Source organism: Panicum virgatum, chromosome 4N, assembly GCF_016808335.1.
Source record: "Panicum virgatum strain AP13 chromosome 4N, P.virgatum_v5, whole genome shotgun sequence".
Classification (NCBI taxonomy): Eukaryota; Viridiplantae; Streptophyta; class Magnoliopsida; order Poales; family Poaceae; genus Panicum; species Panicum virgatum.
In genome coordinates, this window is record NC_053148.1 from 18,153,693 (window position 1) to 18,164,145 (window position 10,453).

The window sequence follows — 10,453 nt, forward strand, 5'->3', positions numbered from 1 at the left end:
CTTGTAATAGGTTGGTAGTTCACGTAGACTTCTTTCAATCCCTAAACAATATATTTTGTTCCTCAAAATGCGACATGTTTGCATTCTTCGCAGGTGCTTGAACCATATATTGCCAATATTTCCACATGCCATACAAAACAAAACCAAACATTTACAGGGCAGATGTAAGAGGGTTATGCTTGCTTTTTTAAAAAGTAAGAGGGTTATGCTCTTCGTCACTAGTCAGTTCCTCCAGTAAGTTTGTCGGACGATTCAGCTTTCCTGTAATCAAGCATTTCTGGGCAGTACCGCCTTGCAAGCACTTCCACTTGCTCGATAAAAGGCTTCTCTCTGTGGCCACCGATCATGTGGACCATCTGGTTCCACCGTTGACGGCAAAGCTCCCCAGATCTGAGTAAGTGAAATAACCCATCATTGTAGCTTAAGTGGACAAATACCAGCTGTTCTAATAAATATGGACCATTTATGAAAACTACTAGATAATACCAACAGACTGTTGAAGCAAAGTCAGCAATCAGAAGTACCTGTGATCAAGAAGTCTCTCCCAGTCAACATCTTCAACACAAACAGCATCAACCTTTTGAAGCCTGGTTTATTGTTAAGAAAATTCAGTGCAGGATATACATAATGTATCATGATAACATATATCTAAAAGGAAAAAAATTCTACCAGGAAAAAATGGAGTAGGTGAAAACAGGGAGAAATATACATATAATCTGAACATACCATCCACACATTGTTTGAACAAGATAGCAGCTTATTGTTTAGATAACACAAATTAACCAAACCCCCTTCCTCTAAAAGAAACTTGTACTTCACTCTATTCATTGAGAGTTTGTGCACGAAAAAAAGAGTAAACTAAATGAAAGGGTCATGAAATCACCTGAATGCAGTATTAGACTCATTTGGAATTGGTATGGAGGTAGAGAGGATTATTCACCCAGTTCTAGAGTATATGGGCAAGTTGGACTAAATCAAAAGCATAGAGACCAAATATAGGCTTTTTCCTTACTCAAATAATATATTTATATTTAGTAGGCACTTTAGGTCAGATCATAATCATAACACAAACATCTTGGAGATCATATGTAACATTTAATTATGACATAGAATTCAATATATAACCCATATAACTTACGCTTCCATCAACAGATAATCATCAGTATCTGCCCAGATTCCTTCTTTAACCAGTGGTGATGCTAATTGCTGGTACCTGGTATGCATAAGTTTCATTTAGTGACTATGTGTGATGATAGTTAATTTATATATAAGCTGAAAAATAAGGACAGACAACAAAATTAGGAGTACCAAGTATTGGGTTCATTGGTAAACGTATGTCAAGCCAACACTATCATAAAACCATAAACATTTTGGTCTCCGGCCATCAGCGTGGCCTCCGGCAAGGCGATCCTTTATCGCCTATGCTATTTATTTTGGTCATGGACGTCTTAAACAGCCTATTCACCAAGGCAGAGGGGCTGGGATTGTTACAGCCATTGACAAGAGGTAATAATGGACAGCGGATTTCTCTGTACGCGGATGATGTTGCATTATTCATTCGGCCAACTGAAGACGAGATGACTCTGACCACACAAATATTAGAAGTGTTTGGGAAAGCATCAGGACTCCGTACCAATTTTCAGAAGAGCTGCATCATTCCCATCAGATGTGAAGAAACTGGAACCACAGAAATAGCTTCAACATTGGCCTGCTCGGTTGCCGAATTCCCATGTACCTACTTGGGTCTACCAATATCCAACAAGAAACTAACGAAAACGGACCTTCTGCCTTGGGTGGAAAGGATCGGCGACAAGTTGCCTAGTTGGAAGGCTAATCTGATGAACATGGCGGGTCGGGCAGTTTGGGTGCGGTATGTGATCTCAGCTCTCCCAATACATGTTCTGATTGCTCTAAATGTCCCTAAATGGTTCATCAAAGCGATTAACAAGATTCGGAAAGCTTTTCTTTGGAATAGAAGGAAAGAAGTACAGGGGGGTGCTGCTTGGTAGCTTGGGAAAAGGTGCAAAGACCACTAGATTTGGGTGGCTTGGGGATTCCGAATCTTGAGATCATGGGTTGGGCTTTACAGGTGAGATGGCTTTGGCTCCGAAAAACTGATACAAGCAAACCATGGCTGTCCCTGGATATTCCTATGCATGCCAATGTGGCTGCACTTTTTCAGATTGCTTTGCATACAACAATTGGTAGCGGATTCTACTACTAAATTCTGAACAGACAGATGGATTCATGGTAGCTCGATCAATGATCTCGCACTGCGGTCCCGACACGTGCTCGTAACATGCGCCTAGTAGCAGATGCTTTGGTTGATCACAGATGACACGGGACATACAAGGAGGATTATCTTTAATTGGGTTATATGAATTGTTCCAGGTGGCTGATATTCTATCTGACTTTGTACTCACTCAAGAAGATGGCATTCACATTTGGAGATTGGATGTCTCAGGACAGTATACAGCTAAGTCGGCATACTTGGCCTTTTTCAATGGAGCAATTGCATTTGAACCTTGGCGCCGAATCTGGAAAACATGGGCACCTGCAAAGTGCAGAATTTTCTTGTGGCTAGCTGTAAGAAATAGATGTTGGACAGCAGACCGTTTGGCTAGGAGAAATCTTCCTCATCCTGAACGCTGTCTACTTTGTGATCAGGAAGCCGAAGATATCCAACATATACTCACCACTTGTGTTTTCACCAGAGATTTCTGGTTTCGCGTCCTATCAAGTTTTGGTTTGCAGCTTTGTGTCCCCTCAAGACAGGAACTCTCTTTCTCAGAATGGTGGAGGAAGAGTGTCAAAAAGATCCAGAAAGACAAATGGAAAGGGTTTAATACTTTGGTCATGTTGGGTGCTTGGATCATTTGGAAACACCGAAATGCATGCATCTTTGAGGGTGCTAGACCAAACTTGGACATCTTGCTTCAGGCTTTCAAGGATGAACACCATTTGTGGTGTCTTGCAGGCGCTCGGAGCCTTAACTCCTTGAGTGCTGGTCAAGCCATTGGACTAGGATAAGTTTTTTATTTGTGTCCTTTGTGGGTCTCGTGGTCAAGTGTTCTTTTATTTTTAGGAAACATACAATTTTGTATCTCAGCCACTCACAGCTCGGCTCGGAGTGAGGTGTGCTGCTTGTAAGGGGCCGATTTTTCTCTCTCTATTAATACAAAGATACGCAGCTCTCCTGCATATTCGAGAAAAAAAAAACCATAAACATTTTGAATTTAATAAGCATTTGACAAAAGTGTCAATACAAAGCATGTTAGCTAAAAAATGCGGAAGATAATTCATAAGCAATTCTAATGATTCAATTCCTGGCAGAATCTGTACCAGTGCCATGTGCCAGCCCTAGCCTCGCTGGAAAATGTCTAACAATCAAATACATCGAAGAGATACTCAACATTGCACTAAATAGTGTGTTCAAACTTAAACAGACAGAAGTGATGCCATGCATGGACATTCAGCTCCAAAGATGTCTCAATGTGTTTGAGAAAGACAAACGCAGACCAATATAAAACTACTCCCTCCGGTTTTAAATTATGACGTCTGGACAACTTAATCAGTTTCTTTAAGAGCATCTCCAAGAGCTCCCCAAATGAATTCCCCATCTTATGTTTTTGGAAAAAATGAAGAAAAAACCTCTCCAACAGTTCCCCAGATCTATTCCCCATCCGCTAACAATTCCCAAACCTCCCCCCTCCGCGCACATATATGCGCATCGCGACTTCTTCCCCATCCTGATTTTGCATCGACTTTTGCCGGTCTTCTTCCTTGGGCTCGCGCCGAGGGAAGGAAGGAGGAAGGGAGGCCGCCGCAGGGCAGGGGAGCAAGGCGCGGGCGGGGAAGGCGAGGCGGAGGGAGGCTCGGTGGAGGGAGCCCGGCCGCTGCCGCCGCCGGCGCTACCCCAAGGGCAGGCGGCGCAGGGGAGCTCGTCGCAAGCCACTTCTTGCCGACATCCAGCTTCTTCTCGACATCCAGCTCTTCTCGACACAGAGGACCGGCGATAGGGTGACGCGCGTGCCACTTCTTCTCGACATCCAGGTTTGCGCCGCCGCCGCCGCCGCCGGCCCCGACGTCGACCCCGCGGACGCCTATGAGTTCGAGGCCAAGACGGTGCGCCGAATGGAGCTGCTCCATGCTCGCCGTGCTCGGGGGCGCCCCACGTTTCAGCCCTGCTTCGCCTGCGCCGCGCCGTCCAGCACCGCCCCCGCCAACCGCGTGCTGCGCTCGTGTCACCACACCAACCCAGCGACCAGGGCGCCCATCGGCTGGCTGGCGAGACGAAGATGCCGGCCCAGTTCTCCGGAGTCCGGCCGAGCACATCAGCTAGCCGCACGAGGATAATGGATAATCCCCCTCGTCCCTTGACCAACGCAGCGCTGTGGTCCGATGCCGGTGCGTAGCAGCAAGCGGACAACGCCATGAAGGAGATGCCGTGGTGAGCTAGAGTAGTTGGGGAGAAGAATCGTTTTGGCGCGACGCGACGGGGAAGGGATCGTCGGAGCAGAGGCACTGTAGGTCCACAATTTTGATTGTTGGGAGAAAAATGGGGAATTGTTGGAGATGGATACTTTTTCCCTTTCCTATACCTATTTGGGGAGTTGGCAAACAACAAGTTTGGGGAAGAAAATATAAGAAACAGTTGGAGATGCTCTAACAAATCATATATTTAAAACCAGAGGGAGTGCAAAATTAGGCGTGGATTCAAAGAGGAAATTATGTTATGCATCAAATGGCTAGCAAACTAACCACTTCAAGCAGCAGTCCTTGTTACTACGGGTGGTTAATTTTTCACTGATGGCCTCCCAGGAAATGTTATCTCTTAGCTGCCACAAAAGTAAACAAATCAATTGATTGTATGGTATGCAGGAATGAAACAATATGAAAGAGCACTGATGGAAGATTGTAAACATGAGATCTGGTGTCAAAAGCATATTATGGACAAGGATAATAAACCGATAAAGAATCACACACCTGGCGATGACTAGGAGCGATCTTTTGGTGAGCTTTCACACGCAAGTCCAAATTTACCAGATCAAACAAGTTTTGGTATTCATCCTGAGTCCAAGCCCCTGAATATCACCAGTTAAAGAGGGCACCATGATGGATAAGTTGGTAAACTAATTCTAACTCTTATATTATATAATGAACTTCATTCATGGTAGAAAAATCATAGAACCCATATTTTGCATTGTGAAGCCCTGTTTACTCAGCATCCCTTGAAATTTATGACCTATCTTTTCATTTGACTAACAAAACAACTACTAACTTAAGATACAAATCCACATGAAGCCTAACCATGTCATACAAAGTAACTATGGTTTGACATTTTCTCCAAAAATGTGCCTGCAATTTCGAAGATACATGGCCAACCATATCCACCGAAATAAGGAATACCCACTCCAAAGATGCAGGTAAAACTATGAGAACCCTGGTTCATACTTATTTTCTTTACCTAGTATACTAAAGCACGCAGCGTTTCAACCAGAAATTTTGGCTTGGCCCAACAAGTATCATTGACGGGTGGACCAGAAGTGTATATAACGAGAATCAAACAACTACACTATATTGTAACCAAATGGGCTCAAATATAATGTGAACGTGAAAACACAACAAAATTCGTGTTGAAGAAAATCCCATTGCAAAAAAAAAGGATCTATATGGGACCTTCAGCCGTGGCAACGCACAGGCATATTGGCTAGTAAATGATAAACTACAAACCATAAGCAGATTGTATAAAATTATCTCTTCTAATGAAATCAGAAATATCACAAAATAAACTTAAGTAAAAAAAGTTGCTCTACAGCTAAATCCCAGAATCTTGTTTTTTACTAAACCAATTTACCTGAGTGACACAGAAATAATGCAAGTTCCGGTAGAGTGTACAGCAGGCAGAATAATGTAGAGATTTATAATTGCAATAATGAAAATAAACATTTATACGTTAAAGAATCAGGTTTGGTGAAACACGTATGAGTCTGTTAAATTATGATAATCTTATAAGTCATAGCAGCGACAAACACCTTTTTTTAAATTTTTTGGTTTCATTCGTCTCCATGTATCTTTTACATGGATTTCACTTTTTCCAAGGTCTGTTGCCAGTTCCTTCCAACTTGTGCCATTCCTTTCAACAAACCTGTGTCATGCATGGCAATCTTAGTCACATCAAGCCAGTCGGAAACAAGATCTTAAGGCTACTCCAGGTCCCAATACAAGAATGATACAAAATTTTGTTCCTTCCAACTACCAATGCAATTAATTGCTGGATGATGTTTTGTCTATGACAATGAACCCAAAACAAGTATCAAGGAAATAACCCCCCCCCCACCAAGTGCTACTGTGCAGTTTCCAATAGTTGGACTTAAGCTGTATCTCCAGGAAGATGCAACTTTCCTTGCTCTCATCAATTTACTACCAAGTCAGCAAAAATCCTACATGGCAGATCATTTAATGTGCCTGATACTATACATTGGAGAAGCGTAAGATTACTTCTCAAGATAAATACCAAGAAAGTATACTGCAGTAAGGAGGTGTGCAACAGCTAGGGAAAACTCGAAGTATTGCGTAGTATGTACATGACAGTGGTACCGAGAAATAAAATAACATATCTAAGTAAAAGCATCAGTTACAAAGAAAACTCAACTTCTTAAAGAAAATTCTAATATTATACAGAAAGTACCAAAGTAAATAACTCAAGGCTATAGATAGGGAAGTCACAGAGCTATATAGCATATTACCATACATGCCAATATGCCATTGTAGTTAATTTGACTTTAAAATGCAGTGATGCTAGTAGTTATCTCTTCATCTCTTAGCACAATTTTGAATGGTAAAGAATCAAGACAGAGTTAAGGACTAGTGTTCATGCAGTCTGACTTTTTGGTTGAGTTCCACAGCTAAAACACAAAAGTATAGAAACTCAGGCAAACCATATTAGAGAATAATATGATTCTTTATCAACATCAAATAAGTAACGCTAACATGAAAATGGACAAAATAAAATAAAGTTCATATGATCTCAGAAGGAGAAATTTATGATACCGTTTAACTATCTCGTACTCCTCTTGAGTCCATTTACGTTCAGCACTTCTATAAAGTAAAATTCGCGCTCGTTTGTATACGGCCATCTGTGGTCTATGAGGTAATGATGTTGCTGCAATGGAAAATCATTAATAAGTCATCCGACATCTGCTACCCAGATCAGGAAAACGTACACTAACAAGATTCAAGCAATGTTACATTATTCACTAGCTGATCTCCCAAAGTATATGCAAAGTACATATTCTGTGAGAACGAAGTTTGCAATCAAAGAATATGAGCATAAAGACTGATTTCCATTTGTAGTTCCAGATTTACATATGTAACTGATATTATCATAAAAAGGAAAGGCAACATAAGAGAATGTAAAACAGATAGCCTTAGATATTTTTGGCTTACCTATTTCAGCCCAGCAACCCCTGATCTCTGGATGTTTCATGCTAGCACCAATCATCTCTAACCCTTTGTCTCCCAATTGCTTCATCTATACCAAGAAATAAATTAACAGAATTGAAATTTGGACCACACTGAGAATGTCTAAGTCACTGACTTATTTATTTGATAAATAGAAGAAAGTAGGAAGAATGACATAACATCAAGATCCAAAATAATTAATACACGTAATAAAGGTTACTATCCAAATATGGAACACAAATTACCAAAAAGGTCATGTTAAAACTCTGTAAATAACATCCCGAACTCCACCATTGAAGGTAACACAAAAGATGAAGGAAATAAATAAGCATAACAAAAGCTGGATTACATGAATGTTGAAGGCTCAGTTGAAGTTTCTTATACAAAACAGTACACGCAAATATAAGTGCAACACGACAAGTACACTTCATCAATATGTTTAACATTTCAACAAATAGTTTGCAATAGTCTCAAAGTAAATAGGTTGATTTGGAAAAAGAATTTTCACAATCCATCTATGTAAGTTAAAGAACAACATCACCAAGTAACAAACAATAGTAAGCTCTGTCTCATACTTCCATGTCTAGGTCCTACTTTCCATTCAATTAAGGATGCTAATAGCCTAATACATGATTCTACGCTTATTAGCAAGCAAAAGCACTATCCAGAAACACACATGACTTATTGAGTGAACAATAAATACAGACTATAAGGCAAGAGAAGACACCTCTGCATATTTCTCGATGGCTTCCATTAGTTTCGCATCTTCCTCAGGGGTAAACCGTTTGCCATGCACCAGTCCAGAATCACCACTCCCATCACCCTCTTGATGATCATCACCACCATCTATATTAAACACCTCCACATCATCAGTGAAGCTCACTCGTCTACCCTTGTCCTTTCGATGTGCCATGTTAACTTTTCTGCTTTTGCCACCATCATTGTCATCCTTACTTGTATTTTTCTCTTTGTTGTAATTCTTGCCATCTCCAGCTGGTGTATTCAGACTTAGGTCCACACCAATATTATCTCTCTCCTTGCTCCTCTTTTTCATGCCCTTTGTGTTTTGCCAGATCTTTGATGTGTCAACTTCATTGCCCTCTACCAAAGGAATTGAAGGTTCCTTCCTTTTCCTCTTCTTATCACCCCCTGAAACAATTTGATCATGAGAAGAACCATTTGAGGAAGTCTCGCCATCCCGGTGCTTTCTTTTGCCCTTCTTTGACTTGCTATCATGTGCTCCTTCTCCTTCGTTCATTTCTAAATACTCTGACCCAACAGTTCCATCATTAGCATCAAGTGTCTGCTTCTGGCTGATAGTATCAACCTCTTTATTTTTTTTATTTTTTTTCCTGTCTTTCTTCACATCCCTTTTGCTCATGATGACCTCTGTATTCTCCAAGCACGGTCTTTCAGTCATCTTGGCTGACACTTCAGCATGCTCCATGTCAACACTATGATTCTTGTCGTCAGATTGAATTAATCTATCACCATCACCTCCGTGACCCTTGGCCTTGTCTTTCTTCCTCTTTCTCTGGCCCTTGTCTTTCTTGCTTTTCTGGGCCTTTTTCTCCTCATTGCTGCCTAACACAGCCTTTACCTCACTGCACTCCGCAGCAGAACCCCTTTCCATTCCCTGTTTGATGCTGGCCCAAAAATTCATGAAATGAACCCATATTAGTATTCAGTGAGGTCATGCAAGTCCAATATCTAATATTACAATAGACCCATCTCATCATAGGCCAAGTACGGAACTAGAATATTATTTGTGTAGCCTGAAATACGCGTATGTGTTTTTGAACCTTTTTGTGTTGAGAAGAATCCCAGTCATCTTCAACACATTTAAATTTTAGCCTGTAAGTTTCAAGCAGTTGAGCTGTGCCAGTACTTCATATAGTACACAACTAAGCTTCTCATCCTGCCCGTTACACAAATTTAGCTACACTAGAAGTGACAATGGCTGCTTGATATTTTATAATTCAGAATATAACTGCAGGGTAGAAAAGTATGTAGTAACACAACATCAAGTAATATTCTTCAGTGGGCTTGTCAATCCTTGGACCTGAGCTTAATCCATGTATTCACACAAAAAGGACAATCACAAGAAAGGAAGAATAACTTAGGAAGACGAGAGGCATACCTCAAGCCGAGCATAATCCAAGTATTCACACAAAAAGGACAAATCTCAAAGAAAGGAATTATAACTTAAGAAGATGAGCGGCATACCTCGTCCCAGGTCCAGCTCGTGTGGCTGGTCGCTGCCTGCTCTTGAGCCCTGCAGCCGCAGCCACCTGAACGGTCGCGGGCTGCCCTAGCCGATTCGCCGGATGCGACGCCGCCGGCACTCCCTCAACTCCCACGCGAACGCCTTCGTCCGGCCGCGGCGGAGGGGTTATGCTGTGACTGAGAAGGTCGGAGGGATCGAGGGTAGGAGGAGACGAGCAGCTTGATGGGAGGAGCCGCGGCAGGCAGGGTCGGGGATTGGGAGGAGACGCAGCAGCGGAGTGAGCGGAGCGACGGGGAGAGGATTTGAGGTATGGGTATTCAAAATCTTTGAAGGATGAAAAAAATTCTGTCCGATGTGGCCGGAACCGCGCCTCGGCGGCTGCCGTTGCGCTGGCGGAGCCGCGCTTGCCGTCGTGGAGCCCCTGCGCGGACAGCGGGGCGGCGGGGGCCGGGGCGCCTAGCGTGCGGCAGCTGCTCGGCCACAGTCGGCCGCCTGCCACGGAGAGCCTGTGCCCTGCAGTTGCGGGAGTGCGGGGCCGCAGGCTGTCGCAGCTCGCGCGTCGCCACCTGCTCGCCGAGGCGCCGGCCGCCGGCAGCCTGGTCGCGCCGCCTAGGGATTGGCCGGGAGTGCGGGATTGGCCGGGAGTGCGGCTGGGGGAAGCGGGAGGCCGGAGGACTGGCCGGGAGTGCGGGATTGGCCGGGAGTGCGGCTGGGGGAAGCGGGAGGCCGGAGGACTGAGGAGACTGAGTCGTCGTCGTCGTT

The 10,453-nt window shown here is 43.2% G+C and overlaps 1 protein-coding gene across 3 annotated transcripts; it reads right to left on the bottom strand.

The window, feature by feature from the left end:
• Positions 1 to 29: 29 nt before the first annotated feature.
• LOC120671493 (RNA polymerase I termination factor-like) lies at positions 30 to 10,445 on the bottom strand. 3 transcript variants are annotated; one of them, XR_005673661.1, is made up of 11 exons: positions 9,691 to 10,445; positions 8,192 to 9,110; positions 7,450 to 7,534; positions 7,054 to 7,165; positions 6,036 to 6,148; positions 4,987 to 5,084; positions 4,762 to 4,838; positions 3,118 to 3,196; positions 1,139 to 1,213; positions 525 to 587; positions 30 to 390 (listed from the first exon to the last, which is right to left on the bottom strand). XR_005673661.1 is itself a non-coding variant. In XM_039951838.1 (10 exons), exons 2-10 carry the CDS (start codon positions 9,095 to 9,097, stop codon positions 219 to 221), a joined length of 1,701 nt encoding a protein of 566 aa, XP_039807772.1. In that variant the 5' UTR covers positions 9,098 to 9,110; positions 9,691 to 10,445; the 3' UTR covers positions 30 to 218. The 3 variants fall into 3 exon arrangements, 2 of the variants coding, with proteins under 2 accessions (XP_039807772.1, XP_039807773.1); XM_039951838.1 differs by lacking the exon at positions 3,118 to 3,196; XM_039951839.1 differs by lacking the exon at positions 3,118 to 3,196 and having other exon boundaries at positions 8,192 to 9,100; positions 9,691 to 10,330.
• Between the last annotated feature and the right edge of the window lie 8 nt (positions 10,446 to 10,453).

Excerpts from the sequence above, each read along its gene's own strand:
- LOC120671493 (XM_039951838.1), bottom strand. The coding sequence starts at position 9,097 with ATGGAAAGGGGTTCTGCTGCGGAGTGCAGTGAGGTAAAGGCTGTGTTA. Across the intron at positions 7,535-8,191 it reads CCATCGAGAAATATGCAGAG|ATGAAGCAATTGGGAGACAA; the intron begins GTGTCTTCTCTT and ends TTCTTGGTATAG. Across the intron at positions 7,166-7,449 it reads GGGTTGCTGGGCTGAAATAG|CAACATCATTACCTCATAGA; the intron begins GTAAGCCAAAAA and ends TTTCCATTGCAG.